Source organism: Hyperoodon ampullatus (assembly GCF_949752795.1).
Source record: "Hyperoodon ampullatus genome assembly, chromosome: 1".
Taxonomy (NCBI): Eukaryota; Metazoa; Chordata; class Mammalia; order Artiodactyla; family Ziphiidae; genus Hyperoodon; species Hyperoodon ampullatus.
The window spans coordinates 145,369,595-145,391,921 of record NC_136914.1 but is presented as its reverse complement, the minus strand read 5'-3'; the positions used below and the strand labels follow the sequence as shown (position 1 = coordinate 145,391,921).

The 22,327-nt window shown below is 37.2% G+C and overlaps 1 protein-coding gene across 2 annotated transcripts in view; it reads right to left on the bottom strand.

Annotated features, from left to right (window-relative positions):
* PRDM5 (PR/SET domain 5) overlaps positions 1–22,327 on the bottom strand; it is a gene marked incomplete at both ends in the record, with an annotated part of 204,797 nt that overhangs the window by 44,655 nt on the left and 137,815 nt on the right. Inside the window, one exon of one of the 2 annotated variants that reach the window (XM_079706169.1) lies at positions 2,207–2,292. The exons of the other annotated variant lie outside the window; for it this stretch is intronic. Coding sequence (XP_079562295.1) covers positions 2,207–2,292 — 86 coding nt within the window. The remainder of the gene's footprint in view (positions 1–2,206; positions 2,293–22,327) is intronic. 2 annotated transcript variants of the gene reach the window in all.

Genomic DNA, 22,327 nt, shown 5'->3' with positions numbered 1-22,327 from the left:
CTCTTCCTTTGCTAGTACTCTCTACTAATTGTATGGGATTCTGTCTAAAATCTTGGGGCTTCTAGTCGAGGCCTCCTCTGGTGTTCCCTTAGTCACAGGCTGGGATTTGTTTTCTTTTTGTGAAGTCAGTGCCTGAGAGCTGCTAAAAAGATACCACCAGCACCTGGACACCCTGAGGCATTCCGGGATCCTGGACTCAAGGCCCAAATATTCAAAGGAACATGAGACTTTTAAATACATTTTAAATGAACTTCTGGGTTCATTACTGCAGTTTGCTTAGTTTGAAAATATACAGGAAGGTATATCAGAGTCAGTGGAATGAGAAAATATTTAATTGAATTAATTGAATAAAAGGCATGTAGCGTGTGCATAGTAAGTGAGGGGGTGGTCTCTGAAGCCAGACTACCTGGGTTCCAAGCTCGACTCTGCTACTCACTTGCTTGTGCCTCAGTTTCTCATTTTTAAAGAAGAGATCATAATAAGACCTACCTCGTAGAGGCTTAAGTGAATTGTTAAATGCATTAATGAATTGTTGTGAGGCTTACATGAATTAATAAATGTGAACTTCTAGAATATCGTACCTGGCATGTGATTTAGTGGCCTTTGTATTTAACTATTAGTATTATTCTCATTAATAAACTTTATATTAAAACAAAGTAAAAGCCAAAATAGGTGAATTGGAAATATCATATCACCCTTTCTTGAGAAAACACAAAAGGTAATTTTTTCTCTGCAGTAATCTGAACAGCCTCTTCTGAGGTATAATTATAGACTACCAGATTTTGGTTAACCTCATGAGTTTTGATAAGAGAAACCAGGGCTCCTTTGCCTGTAGGGTGATATCTTTAAAACACATTATTGGCACTACTGTGACAACTGCACACACATAAAACAACCTCCTAAACTAAACTAACTTAAACCTCTTTAATAGGGCTCGCTGTGAAATAAATATTTTGAGTATGTACATTTAAGTCATGTTGTGAACAGTAACATTTGTCTAATCCTTTATGGTCTATGAAGGAATTTTATATTTAGCCATTACTCCAGCTCCTAATATCCATTACTATGAATATGACATTTTATATCATATGAGAAACGCAATGTGGACTTGCTCTAATGAGCACAGAAGCCTCCTCTCTCCTCCACCACAAAGAGGAGTATTTTCTTAACAGGACCTCAGAGGTTATCTTTTACAGCCTACAGAACTGAAGTGGAAAGCTAGCATATTATTACACTGGAAAGGTATTATTATTACGGGTTTTCTCTAAAGTTTCATTTTACAGCTCAGGTAAAAAGCGAAATCCAGAAGTCTAAATTAGAATTGCTCTTAAGGGGATTAGGCATGTCTCTTAAAATTCGAAAAAATATGGCATTTACATACAGACCATAAGCACTTTTAAAAGACCAAGCTGAATAGAGCTGTGTGAAAGGTAATGCAGCAAAAAGATGGGAAAGAGCAAAATAAAGAAGAGCTATTTAAAAACATCAAATTTTCAAGTGGAAAGTTCATGTAAAGTATCTAATTGTGTCCTAAACTGAACAGTGAGGTAAGAAATGTAGCTGCATGGAAGGTGAGCCACTCATTTATTTTTATAGCATGTGAGGCAGATGCTTGAGTCTGAAAAAGCCATAAATAACAGAATGACAATAGTCCAGTGAGAGGTGCTGACAGCAGAGGCACAAAGGGTATCCTCGGAAAAAAGAATGAAAGACAGCACCGGGCACGCCCTGTAGAGCAAGAAGCTGTCCTTCCTTGTTTGCCACCTCCCATGATAATTCAAATTATTTTCAATGTCTTTCTTGCAAATATACTTGCTCATATGCATTAATTAATGGCCACATGCTGACAGGTGCACCTCTGTTCAAGAAGTGCTGGCATTTGCATTACTGGCAAATACTCTGCCAGACAGCATCCTTATATTTTTCAGTATTAAAATGCTACATTCTATTTACTTGGCAGTCTGTCATTTATAACTCCTATTACTCCTAAAAACTGGTTCACAATTCAAAGAATGGGGATGGTTTGGGAGTTTCAATTTCTGTTTCTTTCATTGTTGTGTCTAAAAAAATTATTCCCAAATGTTCATCATAAATATAAACATATGATTTTGGATATACCACATTTATTTTCTCAAGTAAAGTTAAAACTTTTCAAAGTAAGTATGGATTTTATAATAAATATTAATGAGAGAGAATATAATCTTACCCTGGTGTGAGTACGAATGTGCATCTTCAGCCCGTCATTTTTACTGAATCCTTTTTCACAGTAAGGGCATTGATAGGGACGCTCACCTACAAGATAAAGGAAAGCTTCCCGTCAGAAAAATCTAAAGCAGCAAAGCAGGCATGTACTGTCACTCCTCCCGCACCAGATCCTGGCCACCACAAACACTCCTGCATTGCCAAGAAAAGGCTCAGGCACAGCAGGGCCAACACCTGGGGCAGTTCAGGGTGGTGGAGGAGGCTTTCCCTCCTGCGGAGAGGCTGTGAGCCCAGAGCAATTCCAGCACTCAGAAACAAGCAACATTCAGGCTCGCTCCATTTTCCTTTTAATATTTGGGCCCAAATTAAATCTCCTAATTTTAAGAATCTGTTAAAAAGATTTTGTATCAGTCAATTTGTTCTGTCACTATACTGCACATTATAGGGAACACTGTTTCACTGATACTTTGTTTTTTAAAAAAGATTTCAGAGGCTAAAGGCTCTTTTGTGGGGCTAATGGCAGACTCCGGGAGGGCTCATGCCAAGGAGTACCTCCCAGAACTTCTGCTGCCAGTGTCCTTGGACCTGCGGTGAGCCACAGACATCCCCTGCCTCTGCAGGAGGCCTACCAATACTAGCAGATCATCACGGAGCCCCGAGAAGAGTTGCCTGTGCTATACACCATGTGGCTGACAGGTTCTTGGTGCTCCGGCCGGGTGTCAGGCCTGAGCCTCTGAGGTGGAAGAGCCGAGTTCAGGACACTGGTCCACCAGAGACATCCCAGATCTACGTAATATCAAACGGTGAAAGCTCTCCCAGAGATCTCCATCTCAATGCTAACAGCCCACTCCACTCAATGACCAGCAAGCTACAGTGCTGGATACCCTATGCCAAACAACTAGCAAGACCAGAACACAACCCCACCCATTAGCAGAGAGGCTGCCTAAAATCATAATAAGTCCACAGACACCCCAAAACACATCGTCAGACGTGGTCCTGCCCACCAGAAAGACAAGATCCAGCCTCATACTCCAGAACACAGGCACTAGTCCCCTCCACCAGGAAGCCTACACAGCCCGCTGAACCAACCTCACCCACTGCAGGGAGACACCAAAAACAATGGGAACTACGAACCTGCAGCCTGCGAAAAGGAGACCCCAAACACAGTAAGTTAAGCAAAATGAGAAGAGAGAGAAATACACAGCACATGAAGGAGCAAGGTAAAAACCCACCAGACCAAACAAATGAAGAGGAAATAGGCAGTCTACCTGAAAAAGAATTCAGAGTAATGATACTAAAGATGATCCGAAATCTTGGAAACAGAATGGAGAAAATACAAGAAATGTTTAACAAGGACCTAGAAGAACTAAAGAGCAAGAGCAAACAAACAAAGATGAACAACACAATAAATGAAATTAAAAATTCTCTTGAAGGAATCAATAGCAGAATGACTGAGGCCGAAGAATGGATAAGTGACCTGGAAGATAAAATAGTGAAAATAACTATCGCAGAGCAGAATAAAGAAAAAAGAATGAAAATAATTGAGGACAGTCTCAGAGACCTCTGGGACAACATTAAATGCACCAACATTTGAATTATAGGGGTCCCAGAAGAAGAAGAGGAAAAAAAAAAGGAAGTGAGAAAATATTTGAAGAGATTATAGTTGAAAACTTCCGTATTATGGGAAAGGAAATAGTCAATCAAATCCAGGAAGGGCAGAGAGTCCCATACAGGATAAATCTAAGGAGAAACACGCCAAGACATACATTAATCAAACTATCAAAAATTAAATACAAAGAAAAACTACAAGCAGCAAGGGAAAAGAAACAAATAATATACAAGGGAATCCCCATAAGGTTAGAGCTGATCTTTGAGGAAAACCTCTGCAAGTCAGGAGGAAGTGGCAGGACATATTTAAAGTGATGAAAGGAGAAAACCTACAACCAACATTATTCTATCCAGCAAGGATCTCATTCAGATCCAACAGAGAAATTAAAACCATTACAGACAAGCAAAAGAAACGAGAATTCAGCACCACCAAACCAGCTTTACAACAAATGCTAAAGGAACTTCTCTAAGTGGGAAACACAAGAGAAGGAAAAGACCTACAATAACAAACCCAAAACAATTAAGAAAATGGTAATAGGAACATACATATCGATAACTACCTTAAATGTAAATGGATTAAATGCTCCAACCAAAAGACACAGCCTGGCTGAATGGATACAAAAACAAGACCTGTATATATGCTGTCTATAGGAGACCCACTTCGACCTAAGGACACATACAGACTGAAAGTGAGGGGAAGAAAAAAGAAATTCCATGCAAATGGAAATCAAAAGAAAGCTGGAGTAACAATTCTCATATCAGACAAAATAGACTTTAAAATAAAGACTATTACAAGAGACAAAGAAGGACACTACATAATGATCAACAGATCAATCCAAGAAGAAGATATAACAATGGTAAATATTTATGAACACAACATAGGAGCACCTCAATACATAAGGCAAATGTTAACAGCCATAAAAGGGGAAATTGACAGTAACACAATCATAGTAGGGGACTTTAACACCCCACTTTCACCAATGGACAGATCATTCAAAATGAAAATAAATAAGGAAACACAAGCTTTAAATGATACATTAAACAAGATGGACTTAATTGATAGTTATAGGATATTCCATCCAAAAACAAGAGAATACACTTGCTTCTCAAGTGCTCATAGAACATTCTCCAGGATACATCATATCTTGGGTCACAAATCAAGACTAGGTAAATTTAAGAATACTGAAATCATATAAAGTATCTTTTCTGACCACAATGCTATGAGACTAGAGATCAATTACAGGAAAAAATCTGTAAAAAATACAAACACATGGAGGCTAAACAATACACTACTAAATAACCAAGAGATCACTGAAGAAATCAAAGATGAAATCAAAAAATACCTAGAAAATATTGACAATGAAAACACAACAACCCAAAACCTATGGAATGCTGCGAAAGAAGTTCTAAGAGGGAAGTTTATAGCAATACAATCCTATCTCAAGAAACAAGAAACATCTCAATGAAACAACTTAACCTTACACCTACAGCAATTAGAGAAAGAAGAACAACAACAACAAAAAAAAAAAACACCAAAGTTAGCAGAAGGAAAGAAATCATAAAGATCAGATCAGAAATAAATGAAAAAGAAATGAAGGAAACGATAGCAAAGATCAATAAAACTAAAAGCTGAGTCTTTGAGAAGATAAACAACATTGATAAACCATTAGCCAGACTCATCAAGAAAAAGGGAGAAGGCTCAAATCAATAGAAGTAGAAATGAAAAAGGAGAAGTAACAACGGACACTGTAGAAATACAAACGATCATGAGAGATTACTACAAGCAACTATATGCCAATAAAATGGACAGCCTGGAAGAAATGGACACATTCTTAGAAAAGCACAACCTTCCAAGACTGAACCAAGAAGAATAGAAAATATAAACAGACCAATCACAAGCACTGAAATTGAAACTGTGATTGAAAATCTTGCAACAAACAAAAGTCCAGGACCAGATGGCTTCACAAGCAAATTCTATCAAACATTTAGAGAAGAGGTAACACCTATCCTCCTCAAACTCTTCCAAATACAGCAGAGAGAGGAACACTCCCTAACTTATTCTACGAGGCCACCATCACCCTGATACAAAAATCAGACAAAGATGTCACAAAGAAAGAAAACTACAGCCAATATCACTGATGAACACAGATGCAAAAATCCTCAACAAAATACTAGCAAACAGAATCCAACAGCACATTAAAAGGATCATACACCATGATCAAGTGGGGTTTCTCCCAGGAATGCAAGGATTCTTCAATATATGCAAATCAACCAACGTGATACGCCATATTAACGAACTGAAGGAGAAAAACCATATGACAATCTCAATAGATGCAGAAAAACATTTCGACAAAATTCAACACCCATTTATGATAAAAACACTCCATAAAGTAGGCATCGAGGGAACCTACCTCAACATAATAAAGGCCATATATGACAAGCCCACAGCCAACATCATTCTCAATTGTGAAAAACTGAAACCATTTCCTCTAAGATCAGGAACAAGACAAGGTTGCCCACTCTCACCACTATTATTCAACATAGTGTTGGAATTTTTAGCCACAGCAATCAGAGAAAAACAAGAAATTAACAGAATCCAAATTGGAAAAGAAGGAGTAAAACTGTCACTGTTTGCAGATGACATGATACTATACATAGAGAATCTTAAAGATGGTACCAGAAGACTACTAGAGCTACTGAATAAATTTGGTAGAGTAGCAGGACACAAAATTAATGTACAGAAATCTCTTGCATTCCTATACACTAATGATGAAAAATCTAAAAGAGAAATTAGGGAAACACTCCCATTTACCACTGCAACAAAAAGAATAAAATACCTAGGGATAAACCTACCTAAGGAGACAAAAGACCTGTATCCAGAAAACCCTAAGACACTGATGAAAGAAATTAAAGATGATACAAACAGATGGAGAGATATCATGTTCTTGGATTAGAAGAATCAACACTGTGAAAAAGACCAGACTTCCCAAAGCCGTCTACAGATTCAGTGCAATCCCTATCAAACTACCAATGGCATTTTTCACAGAACTAGAACAAAAAATTTCGCACTTTGTATGGAAACACAAAAGACCCTGAAGAGCCAAAGCAATCTTGATATTGAAAAATGGAGCTGGAGAAAGCAGGCTCCCTGACTTCAGACTATACTACAAAGCTACAGTAATAAAGAGAGTATGGTACTGTCACAAAAACAGAAATGTAGATCAATGGAACAGGATAGAAAGCTCAGAGATAAACCCATGCACATATGGTCACCTTATCTTTGATAAAGGAGGCAAGAATACACAATGGAGAAAAGACAGCTTCTTCAGTAAGTGGTGCTGGGAAAACTGGACAGTTACATGTAGAAGAATGAAATGAGAACACTGCCTAACACCATACACAAAAATAAACTCAAAATGGATTAAAGACCTAAATGTAAGGCCAGACACTGTAAAACTCTTAGAGGAAAACATAGGCAGAACGCTCTATGACAAAAATCACAGCAAGATCCTTTTTGACCCACCTCCTAGAGGAATGGAAATAAAAACAAAGATAAACAAATGGGACCCAATGAAAATTAAAAGCTTTTGCACAGCAAAGGAAACCATGAACAAGACGCAAAGACAACCCTCAGAATGGGAGAAAATATTTGTGAACAAAGCAACTGACAAAGGATTAACCTCCAAAATTTACAAGCAGCTCATGCAGCTCTATGTTAAAAAAACAAACAACCCAATCCAAAAATGGGCAGAAGACCTAAATAGACATTTCTCCAAAGAAGATATACAGATTGCCAACAAATACATGAAAGGATGCTCAACATCACTAATTATTAGAGAAATGCAAATCAAAACTACAATGAGATATCACTTCACACCAGTCAGAATGGCCATCATCAAAAAATCTACAAACAATAAATGCTGGAGAGGGTGTGGAGAAAAGGGAACCCTCTTGCACTGTTGGTGGGAGTTTAAATTGATACAGCCACTATGGAGGACAGTATGGAGGTTCTTTAATATCTAAAAATAGAACTACCATATGACCCAGCAAGTCTACTGGGCATATACCCTGAGAAAACCATAATTCAAAAAGAGTCATGTACCACATTTTTCATTGCAGCACTAATTACAATAGCCAGGACATGGAAGCAACCTAAGCATCCATCAACAGATGAATGGATAAAGAAGATGTGGCACATATATACAATGGAATATTACTCAGCCATAAAAAGAAACAAAATTGAGTTATTTGTAGTGAGGTGGATGGATCTAGAGCCTGTCACACAAGTATGTCAGAGAAAAACAAATACCGTATGCTAACACATATATATGGAATCTAAAAAAAAAAAAAATGGTTCTGAAGAACCTCAGGGCAGGACAGGAATAAAGACATAGATGTACAGAATGGACTTGAGGACACAGGGAGGGGGAAGGGTAAGCTGGGACGAAGTGAGAGAGTATCATGGACATATATACACTACCAAATGTAAAATAGATAGCTAGTAGGAAGCAGCAGCATAGCACAGGGAGATCAGCTCGGTTCTTTGTGTCCACCTAGAGGTAGATGCAAGAGGGAGGGGATATACGGATATATGTATACGTATAGCTGATTCACTTTGTTATACAGTAGAAACTAACACACCATTGTAAAGCAATTATACTCCAATAAAGACATTAAAAAAAAAAGCCATTATCCTAAGTGAAAGAAGCCAGACACAAAAGGCCACATATTATATGATTCCATTCATATGGAAGTCCACAATAGGGACAGAAAGTAGATTAGTGGTTGTCTAGAGCTGGGGGTGGAGATGGGAAACACAGAAGTGATAGCTAATGGGTAAAGTGTTTCTTTTTAGGGAGATGAAAATGTCCTAAAATTGACTGTAGGGATGGCTGCACATGTCTATGAATATACTAAAAACAATATATTGCACACTTTAGGTAGATTGTATGATATGTGAATTATTCCTCAATAAAGCTGTTTTAAAAAAAAAGATTTCATAGTCTATCTCAGTTAAGGAGATGAGTTTAAAAGAACTTCATAAAATTGGTATATGTTAAACAGAACCATTTCCTGTTATAACTGAGTAGAGGTTATATCTAGAGATTATTATTTAGAAAACAGCCAAACCATTTTTTTAAGAAAAGCAAGCATACTCATACACATCACACTTTCTAAAAAATTCTACTGTAAGCTGACAAAAATATAACAAAATTTAATGTCCAGGAGGAATCTGAAGCTGCCCAGTGGTCAAAGCCTAATTATTCAGAATGGACAGTAACTCAGAATCACTCACTTACTGATTCCTTCATTTACTGATTCTTTCATTTATTGATTCTTTCATTTCCTTCTCCTCAGAGACAGGCTTTTTGACAAGCAGTGTGCCGATCCTCTGCTCTCTCACATCCCATTTGATTCTCATTCTCGTTCAATCACATATTACTTGAGTTATGCCAGCAAACGCCCCCATCAGGTCAGCAATGAGCTCCTAGTGGCTCAAGCCAATGGTCACTTTTCATCATGGCCTTCCCTGACCTCTCCCCAGTTGCTTCACAAAATGTCCAGCCACGTTCCTGGGCCTGGAGGTTGCATGGCACAGGGGGCCTTGCCCTGTTCTCTGAACCCTGTGCTGTTGGCAGTAGCATCACATGGAAGCAACTGGGGCAGAGCTCCCAGCTCAGCAACATACCCAGCCTCTCCTTGAGGAGCATCCAGGTCACTCCCTTTGAACTCTCTCTGAAGTGGGCACTGTGAGAGAATGACAACCACCCAAGATAGAAAAAACAAAAACAAAAACCTAAACATAACAATGCTAACACTAACGAGAATAGGACTCTTTAATGAATTATCCAGACTTGCCAATTTCTTCTGGGAGACAAAATCAACTTTTGCACTAAGTAAATCGACCTGGATTCTTTATCTTAGTATGGTTGTGAACTGGGAAGGTGTGGCTTTTCACACACACACAAAATAAAGGCTTACAGTCCAATTTATTTGAAAAACTATGAAAATATCATTTTATTTTAACCTTAAGTCGATAATATGTGTTTGTCTTCACTCCAAATCTCTCTGTTGAACCTCTGTCTTGAGATATCCATACACCCACCCGGTATCTTCATTTGGATATCTCAAAAACAACTCAAATTCAGCATTCGTGAGCTTTAGACTCTGATCCTATGTGTCCTGTACATCCTGTCCTGATTAGTTATACCACAATCATCCAGCTACCAAAAAAGAAACTTAAACAGCCATTCAAGATGCCCTTTTTTTACTCACTTCTCCCTACCTCTAACCTCTTAAGTCATATTAATTTCACTTCTCTGATATTTCTAGAACTTTTTCCCTTGAAGGTGATGGCAAGAATGAAAATAATATTCATGGCATCAGCAGCAGGAGTAGTAGTAAGAGCATCAGCTGCAGAAGAAGTAGTAGCAGGAACGATTATTAATTGATTCCTTAATCATTAACCTTCAACCATGCACACACAGAGAAAAAGAACTGGAAGAGAACAGCAAGATGCTAATGCTCATAGGGGTAACTCCTGCATCACACAAGTCCAGATAATTTTTTATTTTCTTCTTCATAAAGTATGGAAAGCAAAGTAATTTTTTAGATTTTCAAAGTAGGTGTTTTACATTAGTGATAAGAAGAATGCTAAAGTGTTTAATTCCTATTTATCTATTAACAATCAAATCAATCTAGATAATAGATGAAGCATGATAAACAAACAGTAAAGTGGTTGACATGAAAAGTTGTTTCATAAATTAATTTAATATTCACAGCTATTCTCTTTGTATCACAGAGCTTTATGTGTGATATTACTCTCCAAAGACCAATAGAATAGCCAGCAAAAAAAAAAAAAATCAAAGATTTACAGTCATCAGGTTATATATTAATTAAACCTAATGTAGTATATTGAATTATTATTTTCTTTCATGATCGCCAAAACTGATGAAGCAAGGAAAGAAATATAAATAATACTAAGGAATTTTAGAGAATGGAGCATAACAAATTCATTCCCTATTTTACCTGGTGTCATAATATAGAAATTTCCACTACAGACATGAGCTTTTTCTCCTCTTTTTTTTTTTTCTTTTTTTTTGCGGTACGCGATCCTCTCACTGCTGTGGCCTCTCCCGTTGCGGAGCACAGGCTCCGGACGTGCAGGCTCAGCAGCCTTGGCTCACGGGCCCAGCCGCTCTGCAGCATGTGGGATCTTCCCGGACCGGGGCACAAACCCGTGTCCCCTGCATTGGCAGGTGGACTCTCAACCACTGCTCCACCAGGGAAGCCCTTCTCCTCTTTTAGAATCTGATTGTTCTGAGTTTGAATACTGCTCATCCTCTCCTAGGTGTAACTCTGGGGAAGTCATGAAACCTCACTGAACCTCTGAAAAATGGCACCAAACATTCAGGTTTGTTTAAAGCAGTCTCTATGCCAGTTACCACACGACAAGTAGCACTCCCTTCCACTTACACGAGTGACCCAACCGGGACAATAAAACATGGTCACCTATTACGGATTGAATTGTACCCCCCAAATTCATGTTGCAGTCCTAACCCCAGTACCTCAGCATATGACTGTATCTGGAACTAGGCTGTTGGAAATGTTACTAGAGTACCCTGGGTCCCTAATCTTATATGGCTGGTGTCCTTTTAAGAACATGGCCTTGTAGAGACAGACAAACACAGGGAGAATGCCAGATGAAGAGTGGAGTTATGCTGCCACAGCAAGGAACTACCAGAAGCCGGAAGAAAAGCCTGGAACAGATCCTTCCCTGGAGCCTTCAGAGGGAGCACAGTCCTGCCAACACCTAGCCTCCAGAACAGCGGGACAACAAATTTTTGTTGTTTAAGCCACTCTGTGGTGCTTTGTTACAGTCCTAGCACACTCATACAATCACCCTGCTCATAATGGAGGCAATTATTATCTTCACTGATGTCTGTCTGTCTGTCTGTGGTCTGCGAGGCCTGTGTAGACTGCTCAGGAGAGAAACTGGTACTCTAGACGGCCAGTGTTTCCATCCCATCCCCATTCCAACCCTGAGATCCAGCGATACCGAGGTGATAGGTTTGGGAAACTTGGGTAAGTCCCACTCCACTCATTCATTCCACTACCCCAGGATGTAACTCCAGTTTTAAAGGATGTCACTGGGTAAATGGCTTTAATAAACAGAAGTTATTTGAAAACTAGAGTATGAGGTTTGAAAATGAGCCTAGGCTACATTAAGCTGCTACCCTCTCTACCCTTTTGGCTGGAGCATGTTTAGGGCAAGCCTGCCTCTCTTAGACTCTGAGGACAAAGCTACCTGCTGTCCTAACACAATCTAAAGCTGAAGGTTATGTGTATAAGTCAACATGCTGATAAACAGTAAAGTTATTTGTCTAATTTGCATATTAAAGACAAGCTGATATTCTTAGGGTTTTTTTTTTTCACATTATGCATGTGGTATTTTCCCTCATTAGTGCAAGTTATTGTGATGAGTAAGTTTCCAGGAAATATTTTTGTCTACATATAAAATTATCTTGGTATGAACAGGAATTTTCTTGAGTTAACTCTAAGAACACAGATCTTTTTTCTTGCTTGAACACTGCCAGTACATAGGTTCTCATGTACAGTATGGTGCAAATCCAAGTAAAGATTACTTTTAAATATCTGGTAGATTTAGATACTGACCATTTACATTTTGCATAGGCTCATAGCAATGTTCAAATTCTGACTAACATGAAAATTAATCGTAAAACTAGCTAAAAAAATTGAGCTTAAAAACCAATGTAAATGGAAATAATATAAGCAATAGCTGAAACACACAGAGCCTACCAGTAGGCTCTGTTCTACGGTTCAGAATACTTAAGGTATATTAGTAATTTTACTTCCTGTAACAACATTATGATCTAGGAATTCATATCTCTAGTTTACAAATGAAAGGAAAGCAGGCACAGAAAAGATAAGTGATTTGCTCAAGATGACATAGCTATTAAATAGTGGAATCAGAATTTTAACCCTTAATCTTTAACTCTTATACCATGACATAAATTAATAATATGGCTAGTATTTTATATAAATTAGGTTAGACTTCCTAAAGTTACTGACAAAAACTCTGCTTCTTGCAATTACAGCTGACATTAACCAGATCTTTCTGACTGGTACACCGAGGCATTCTTTTAGTTACCAAAGCTCATCAGGAAAAAGTCAGGGGCAGGTTAGGAATGTATGTTATATCTCAAAGCAGATCCCAAGCGGATGCAAATACTGACATAATATTAAACTATGTCTTGAGAACTACATATAGGTAACCACCTTCAACATTTAGAAGGGAAAAACAGTACTGCTAAATATCCCATACTACACTATGAGATTTAGCTACCAGTAGTTAGATTCAATAAGCATAGCACCATAAATAATATTGAAGTGTACTTAATAGCAAAATATTTCTTATTTAACTAAGGAAAACAGATGAGTTCTTTGCATCTGCTTCTTTCTTTAAATTATGTTCTGACACTGAATATCATTAAAGTCCACTTGTGTTTTCTTCAAAAACATCAAGGAACATACAGAAACATGATGACAACTGTAAAAGGATGATTTTAAGCTGATTTTACAAGGTGCCACAAAGTAGGTAGTCCATGAAGCTAATTTATTCATTCATTAAATAGATATTGGTTGGGCACATACCATCTTCTAGTTACTGTCCTGGGCTTTGGGAATGCAGTTGCGAATAGATTCACAAAATCACTGCCTCTTCAATTTTACTAGTGTAATGAGAAAGACAAGTAAACATTAAGAAAAAAACATAAGATAATTCCAGATACTGACACTGTAGGAAGAAAATAAAACAAGGAGATAGGTTTAAGAAAGACCTCTGGTGGGAGTGCACAGGAAAAGGACTCAGGAAAAGGTCATTAAGAAAGGCAAAAGAATTGAATGAATGTAGTACCTAGATGCCAATTCAAGCACACTTTTTTGTAACCCTTAAACATTGAATTAGAAGCATTTTAGCTTACTGGACTTGAAATAGGTGCCTCCAAATTCTCACTGCTGGCACAGCTGAGATAGAAGAAGCTTAAAAGTATTTGAAATATGCAAGAGGGGCTGTGTGGATATTCAGAAAAGAGCTCCAGAAAATTGCAGATGGCCTTCCAAAGGCAGCTGGTGGTAATGAAAGGGGACATCTGGGTGCCACATGTAAGACTTTACCAGAGTCTAGCTGGTCCCCAAATAAGTTACCTTGAGTCTTTTACAAAGAAAATGCATTATGACCACAACCATCCACTGGCAAGTATGGGCAAAAACAATAGGAAAAAAATCTGATTCTAGTTTAATATATGCCATTAGTATTATAATTTATTGATTTTACCATTATTTTGTGCAATATAATTAAACACATCAGAATTCCAGGCCTCACTAAAGGATATACATACTAATATTAAAACAATATCTTAAAAATGTGTGAAGGGAATTCAGGTTAGCATGAATCTTCATGATAAAAGGAAAGATCTTAAAGCCACCAAACCACTGAACATCCAGCTATTGTCATGTAATCACCCCAATGTCCACCTTGAACAAATCCTTTCTAAAGATCTATGTTTACACAACATGAAATTACTGAAGAAAAATATTGCAAACTTTGATATACCTATGTTAGATATCTTGATATTCTTAAATTTAGACCATGGATTTAATTTTAGATATGAACTTGATCACTCTATCAGAAGCTCAGAAATCAAATATCATTTCATATCACTAAACACCCTGAATGCAAAAAACTTAGTAATATTGACTGTAATCAATTTTTTTTAAGTTTTTTTTTTTGATGTGGTCCATTTTTAAGGTCTTTATTGAATTTGTTACAGTATTGCTTCTGTTTTATGTTTTGGTTTTTTGGCCACGAGGCATATGGGATCTTAGCTCCCCGACCAGGGATCGAACCCACACCCCCTGCACTGGAAAGCGAAGTCTTAACTACTGGACCACCAGGGAAGTCCCTTTACCACAATTTTTTAAAAAGCGTATGGCCAATGAGCCCTATACTTTGAGAGATTTTTAAACAAGTGGAAAAGTTTACTACATAATGTATGTTTTAAGACATTTTTTTTTTTTTTTTTTTTTTTTTTTTTTTTTTTTTTTTTTTTTTTTTTGCGGTATGTGGGCCTCTCACTGTTGTGGCCTCTCCCGTTGCGGAGCACAGGCTCCGGACACGCAGGCTCAATGGCCATGGCTCATGGGCCAAGCCGCTCCGCGGCATGTGGGATCCTCCCAGACCGGGGCACGAACCCGTGTCCCCTGCATCGGCAGGCGGACTCTCAACCACTGCGCCACCAGGGAAGCCCAAGACATTTTGATTAAAATAAAAACAGACTATTTCCAGAAAGCATTTTAATAATTTTAACTTTTATTCTGTTAGTATATTTTTAAAAACCTATATAGATTTCAGGGAACTCCCATAAATCTCTGAAAATATGAAAAAAATGTACATACAGAGAAAATGCAATTTAAGATGGAATAAGGTCAAACTCTTATTTTTGATTAATCCAAATTAAATAATGTTTAAATAGCTAAATTACATAACGTTTAAGGATTTTGGAGCCATAGTTTTAATTTTTACTTTGAGTTTTCTAAAATTAAGTTTGGACACGGCCACTTTCAAATGAAAAAGCAAACCTCAGAAGTGTATGTTTCATGAAAAATACTCTAAGATGGTTCCACATGGTTGAACTTCAAAATATATATATTATACAGGAATTGCTTAGAACTTTATATTTGATTTTCACAAATATCATGGGACTGGCTTATTCTGCTATTGTGGACTAAGGAAACTGTTACAAAACATCAAAGTCACTCATTCTAAATGAAAATTAAACCAAAAATATAATTGTGTAAGCACTACCCAATCATTTTTTCCAATTCCACCATTCCAGACCCCTCAACCTATGGAGCGTCTAATAAATTAGCAGCGCACCACAGAGAGAAGCGAAATGCTATGCTGGCTAATGGGAGCAGCTCAAGTTCATTCTTGGCAACTTGCTATGAACTGAAATACTTTTCTTCTGCAGCAAAGAGAGTCACGACACCCACCCCCACTGACCTCACTGAACCCCACAGAGAGTCACGACACCCCCACTGACCTCACTGAACCCCACGTTGTTAGTCTTGGAATACTATTCAACAAATCCTGTGGCATTTCACTTGCCATCTTCAAAAAAAAAGACAACAAAATCTGAACTTTACATTTACAGAGATATTCTACTTTTAAAAGTTTAAAGAGTTTACTACTGTAAGGAAGTGGGCCATAAAATGTAAAAATCGAAAGGTGACTGAGGGGACCTTTGCTTTGGCCACCTGGATCAAAACAAATTGAGTCTTTTTTTAAAAATGCAAGTTTCTATGGAGCTCCAAAACAGTAAAAGATGCATTATTTTCCTTAAGAGTCTTCAGTTACGGTATCCACCCTCATCTCTGAAAAGATGCCAAATCAAGTGAGGTGAGGTTCCCTGGGAAGAAGAAAAATAGGAGAGCCATGTGCCCACTAACTTTCTAGTCTGAAATAATAAAGAGCCAGACCTACTTATAGGTGGACGGCAAAACAAAAAACAGTTTTACTGATGCAGACAAAACAGGATATGAGATGCAGAATACAAAAGGACAACAGTTAACTAGGAAGAGAAAGTAAAAGGTTTCCTACTCAGGATGCCCTGGCTTGGGCCAACCAGGTATGTAAATGACACGCATTACATGTCATTTTGTCTGAAGGGAGCAAGACACCTTCCTCAGGTCCTTGATATGGGTGCTGACAGAAGCAAAGTGGATTGTTTAATAGGAGAAACCTCAGCACAACCCAGACACTGAGGAAGTTTTAAAGGTTCTGACCAGAAAGAAAAACTCCTACATGAGTTCTCCACACTGCTATGTGAAGAGACACTTTACAGTAAGGTTGGTAAGTAAAATAAGGTAATCACTGATCTGGTTTTGCTGTTAGGGAGTCAGATTTTGGTGGGAAAATCATTAATCTTTTCACCCAGTAGTCTTCCATTTTTAGGAATTTCTACCAGAAGTTTTATTTAACCCAGTATTTACGAGCACAGTTTGTGAAGAGTGGTCATGCAGTGATGAAGCAGTTAAACCTTAGATGCCTGCACACAGAGGGGTCTTCCTGCTCACAGGGCCAGCAAGGAAGAAGCAGAGTATAAAACCGTGAGCAACAAGAAACCCAGAAAACTAGTCTCTTATCCAAAACCTAGAAAAGCTATAAAACCTTCCCCAGGCCTGAGGCACAATTCAGAACTACAGAAAAACAACACACAGAGAAGCTGTTCTTGGGGGGAAACATGGTAGCAATGGTAGGAGAAAGCACATATCAGAGGCAATCAAATCTCCTTCAGTTTTCCTAAACTAAAAAACAAAACAAAAAATGCTGTGTTCCAGACTTAACAGAGGCAGCTATTGATAATATTAGCTAATAATTTACCAATAAAGCTGCTGAAATACAGTTTCAATAATGAAAATCATTGCATAGGCCACTTCTGTTTTTGAGGATCCCAGTAGATCAAAAAAAAAAAAAAAAGAAATGATAAAAATAGTTACATAAATGATGATAAATTTTAAATGATCCATCTTATCATGGTCCCTGTGACTGTACTATTAATTCATTTGATGATTGTTCATCACACTATATTCCAAGACAATGTCACTCCCTCACTCTTCCCTATGTGCCCCATATCCCAGGCTATGACTAACCTTGACATAAGCATTATAATTTTTGCATTAAAAAACTAGGGCCTTTGATATTTTTGAAAAAAGTAAAAAAAAAAAAAAGATAATCACATTACCAATGAAAGTCAAAATGAATGTCTCTCCCTCTTAAGTTGTTATATATGCTTGTTACTAGCCCAAAGTCAACCAGGGAAGAGATAAATACAGAAAAGAGGAAAAAATGTTTATTCCACTGATGTGGTTGATCAGAAATTATCTGAAGTATCAAAATCACACTGAAAAAATAAGAATCATACATAGAGTTCAAGACTCTACCCACGAGTAAGACTTCTTAGGGAAAATCTGAAGCTCTCAATCTCAATCTCTGAAGTATGATGCGGGGGTAGAGGAAATCTTCTATTTCTATGCAGATTCTATACTCAACTATTCTGTTAACTCTTAGATTACCTGTGGGTAAAAGAATATGTGATTTGACCTAACGTTAGTAATTAACCCCTTAGAAAATAAAGATAGCAAAATAAATTCCCTCTCAAAATATAGGGGTTATCTAATTATAAAAATGTGAAAAAACATGTTTAAATTTTCATTTGTGTTTACAATGACTGTTAATTGTTTATTTTTGTTTATGACTAATTGTAATTGTTGCCTTATAGTTACTTAGCTACTGTTTTTATTCACTTTGGACAAATATTCTACAAAGAATGAAAAAATTCCTTTAGAAAAACTATTAGAGAAGAAAGAAAAACAGTGGCTAAAATCCAAGTATAATCAAACCATGATATACCAATTCTTTATTTCTAAGATGATCACAGGTAGTTACCAAAAAATTAAATATTTCCTAAGACAGTGATTTATTACTACATTCAAATAACAGTGTGCAAGCAAGCCTAGAACAGAAGGGCCAACACAGCCGGTATCTATTAACACGGAAAGTTGGTTGGAACTGTAGGCAAGTAATTAACCTTCTGGCCCAGAGCTTTAAAACCCCAAAAGCAGTTCCTAGAATTTCTTTCATAATTTATGAACGACTGATGGAATTCATGTCACAGTCCATGGATTCCCTTGTGGAATTAACCCCAGCTCTCACTGACCCTAAGAAGCTATAAACCAACGGGAGAACATGCTCTACTATTTCAGCTGACCCGCAGAGTGCCATCTCTGTCATTCCAACATAGGAAACTGGATGATAAATTACAGAGCTGCCTGCCAGGCACAGCCCTAAACATTCACCTTCACTAACGATGATGGCAACACACAGTCCATGCACCCTCACTCACCCCAAACCAGCCTGTTTGACAGCAAACCCTCATCAGTGTTCTAGAGATGATCTATACGCTGCTGCTAAAGGTTATAAAAAAGATGATGATGATGACACTGGGACTAGAGGGTCAGACCTTATATTAAGGGAGTATGAATACCTGTGATTAAATACAAGTAGGAATAACAAAAACAAAACACACAGCACAGCTGGCAGCAACAGCTCACATTATAGCATGTTTACTACACCATGCTAGGCACTGTACAGAGTTCTTTGCCTACACGTTCAGTTGTTCCTTGAAACAAAGCTACGAAGTTGGTGCTTTTATTACACCTGTTTTTCAGGTGAGGAAACTAAGCTTTGAAGAGGTTAAGCAATTTATGATAGCTCATACAAGGAGGAAATCAATAAAATGCAACTTGAAAACCTGTAATCTGACTCTGGATATAAACCAGGTATAAAATAATATGGTATCATAGACGGTTGATTCTGTGGTGCAGAAGTTTCTCCATACCTAGAGTTAAAAGACCTCAGTTAAACCATAAGTAACAAACTACATACCCTCAAGCTTCCAAGTCGAGATTATTATCCTCAATTGGTTGTTTATCAACATGATAATATCATCTAATGTTATGCATTATGGAAGGAATTTACATAATTCTAGGGTGAGCTCGAGAGTAACAGTAAAGGTTAGGAGGCATGGTAAAGAAGAAGAAATAAAAATACCAGCAATGTGATATACTGGAAAAAGTTTAAGCCTTAGTTTAGTTCTAGAAGAACCACATATAAGTTATGTAACCTTAGCAAATCATTGTATTTTTCTGGGCATTAGTTCAATTAAAAGGCTTGAACTAGAAAACTTCTGAAGTTCCTTTCTTTTCTAAAAGTGAAGACTATTATATTTTAATAATCTATACAAGCAGATGTCTTGTGCACACTTGCCACGCACATCCTTACTCTAATCACCTAATTATGAGGAATGAGTGGACTTTAGAAGGTAGATACAAGGTTTGTGACAAATAATATTTTCAATGTTAATGGAAAAACCAGAGTTTGCCATACTTCACCCTAGCAGTACGATATGGCAGCAATGGGAATAGAAGACAGAGAGGCAGTAGACAAAGAAGAAAGAGGGTGAATCAAGGATACAACTGGTTGGTTATTTAAAGTAGTAAAGGAAAAAAATCAATCGAAACACGAAAGAATTGGAGAGATTTTTAAAATGTAGTTTTAAAACACTATTAACAAAAAAAGACAACAGAGACATAAATAAGAAGATCCCTCCCAGCACTAAAAGACGGGTAGTAATCCAACAGCTAAGTGATCACGCCTTACAGAATGACCACAGCCATGAGTCAATAAAATAAAGCTTGCTGTAAGAAAGTTAACACGAAGAAAACTGCATTTAACACTACACAAAGCAGTACTGTCAGTATACCAAATAGGACATGATGAGAGATACCAAATGGCAAACTGGAAGAAAGAAACGTAAACTGAAATCATATTTCTTCTTCATAAAGCTTAGTGTTATTTGATGTCACCAAAAAGAAAACTGACTTCCCCAGATATTGATGTACAGTTTGAATACCATAAAAACAAAGTGAAACTGACTCCTTCAACATAATGGGAAAATGATGAAAAGACTATTACCTCTATAAAAATCTCATCACATTGCAGTGTATTCAAATGTACATCCATCTCACTGAAAGGCTCAACTATCAATTAATAATCATTTCCCAGAAATAAAAGAAGTAATCTGTCCAACTATATGACATTCTGGAAAACAAAAAACTATGCAGAAAGTAAAAAGATCAGTGGTTGCCAGGGGTTGAGAATTGTGAGATGAACACACAAAGCTAAGTGGATTTTTAAAGCAGTGAAAATACTCTGGATGATATAATAATGGTGGATACATGTCATTACACATTTGTTCAAACCCACAGAATGTGCAACACCAACACTGAACCATAAGGTAAACTATGGACTTTGGGTGATTATAATGTGTCAATGTAGGTTCGTCAATTATACCAAACGTACCAGTCTGGTTAGGAATATTGATAGTAGGGGAAATTACATATGCATGGGGGAGGAAGTAGATGGGGAAATCTCTGTACCTTCCTCTCAATTTTGCCGTGAACCTAAAACTGCCCTAAAAACAAAGTCAATTAAAAAAAAAAAAAGAATCTGGTGAAACTAAACTTAATCATTTTCTCTGTGTTACTGTCCACTATAAAAATGAGTCAGAAGTAAATGACCAAGTAAATGCTGCTTAAAAAAAAAAAAATCAAAACACCAAAACACCTTTCATTTGGCTCTAAAGCATAAAATTTTCATACTACAGAAATAATATAATACTTTCAGAATTTCACTCATCTTTTATACTGGAAAAGTTATAAAATTTTTGTAATTTTTGTGGTACTAATAACAACTATGTAGCAGCTATGTAACCGTGTAGCAAAAAAAAAAAAAAAAAAAAGAAGAGAACACAAAAATAAAACAGAATTTGAAGTAAAAAGATTTGGATCTTATTACTTTGGATAGGTCATTTGCTTCTCTGAATCTGAGCTTCTTTACCTAGAAAATGAGAATGATATTAGAAACCCATCACACTGACTATGAAAGGATTAACTTAGAAAATATTTGAGAAAGGTTCCCTCCTTCAATTAACTTGATTAAAAACCTGAGCCAGATCTGCCCTGCCCTTCAGCTTAGAATCTAGTGAGGGAACAGATAAAGTAAGTATAATATCATAACTGAGAAGAGACATTCATATATACCAAACAATGGGAACCCTCAAAATCTCTAGTAGATGAGAGGCTACATAGTGCAAGAGACTATAATATACCACACAATTGTTTGTAATCATTCTAGTTGCTATAGAATTGATTCATCAAACAAAATGGATGGGCAATTTGTCAGGGCTAGTAGTCCTCTCTGTTTTTTCTAATGACAATTTAAAAAACTAGGCAATTCCAAGCTGAAAGGAGTCACAGTAAATTTGAGTGCTGGTTGGCTAAATATTGTTCTTTGTTCCTTTACTGAAGTGTGGTAATTTTATATGCATTGGTGAGCTAGGTCTTGAACCATGTTGCTGACTATTATTTGTTATACAATCTGTTTCCCACCAATTGCATGATGAAACAAAGAGGTGAAGAATGGAAAGAAAAGCAAAAGCTTACTACATTGTGAGTAGGCCCAGCTGATAGATTGAGGAGTTCAGCAATTTTACTCTTTGATGCTAACATTTCTCGAAGTGAATTCCACACACTTTTGTGGGTATTATATGAAAAAATGGTTCTATGGTCAATTAAATTTGGATTCAGATCTGGGACTTCTCACTATGAAGCCAGTATCCTTCCCACTATCCTACAGGTACTGCAATCTACTTGTAGATACTTTTACTTATTCAAGAAACATTCACTCAGGTCTTTCTCTATGCCAGGTAGTGCTCTGAATAGGAAACAAGTAAGAAATCAGATATGGGCACAGCTCTAAGCAATCAAGAATCTACAAACTACTGAAGAAGTGCCAGCATCTGAAGGGTGCTGT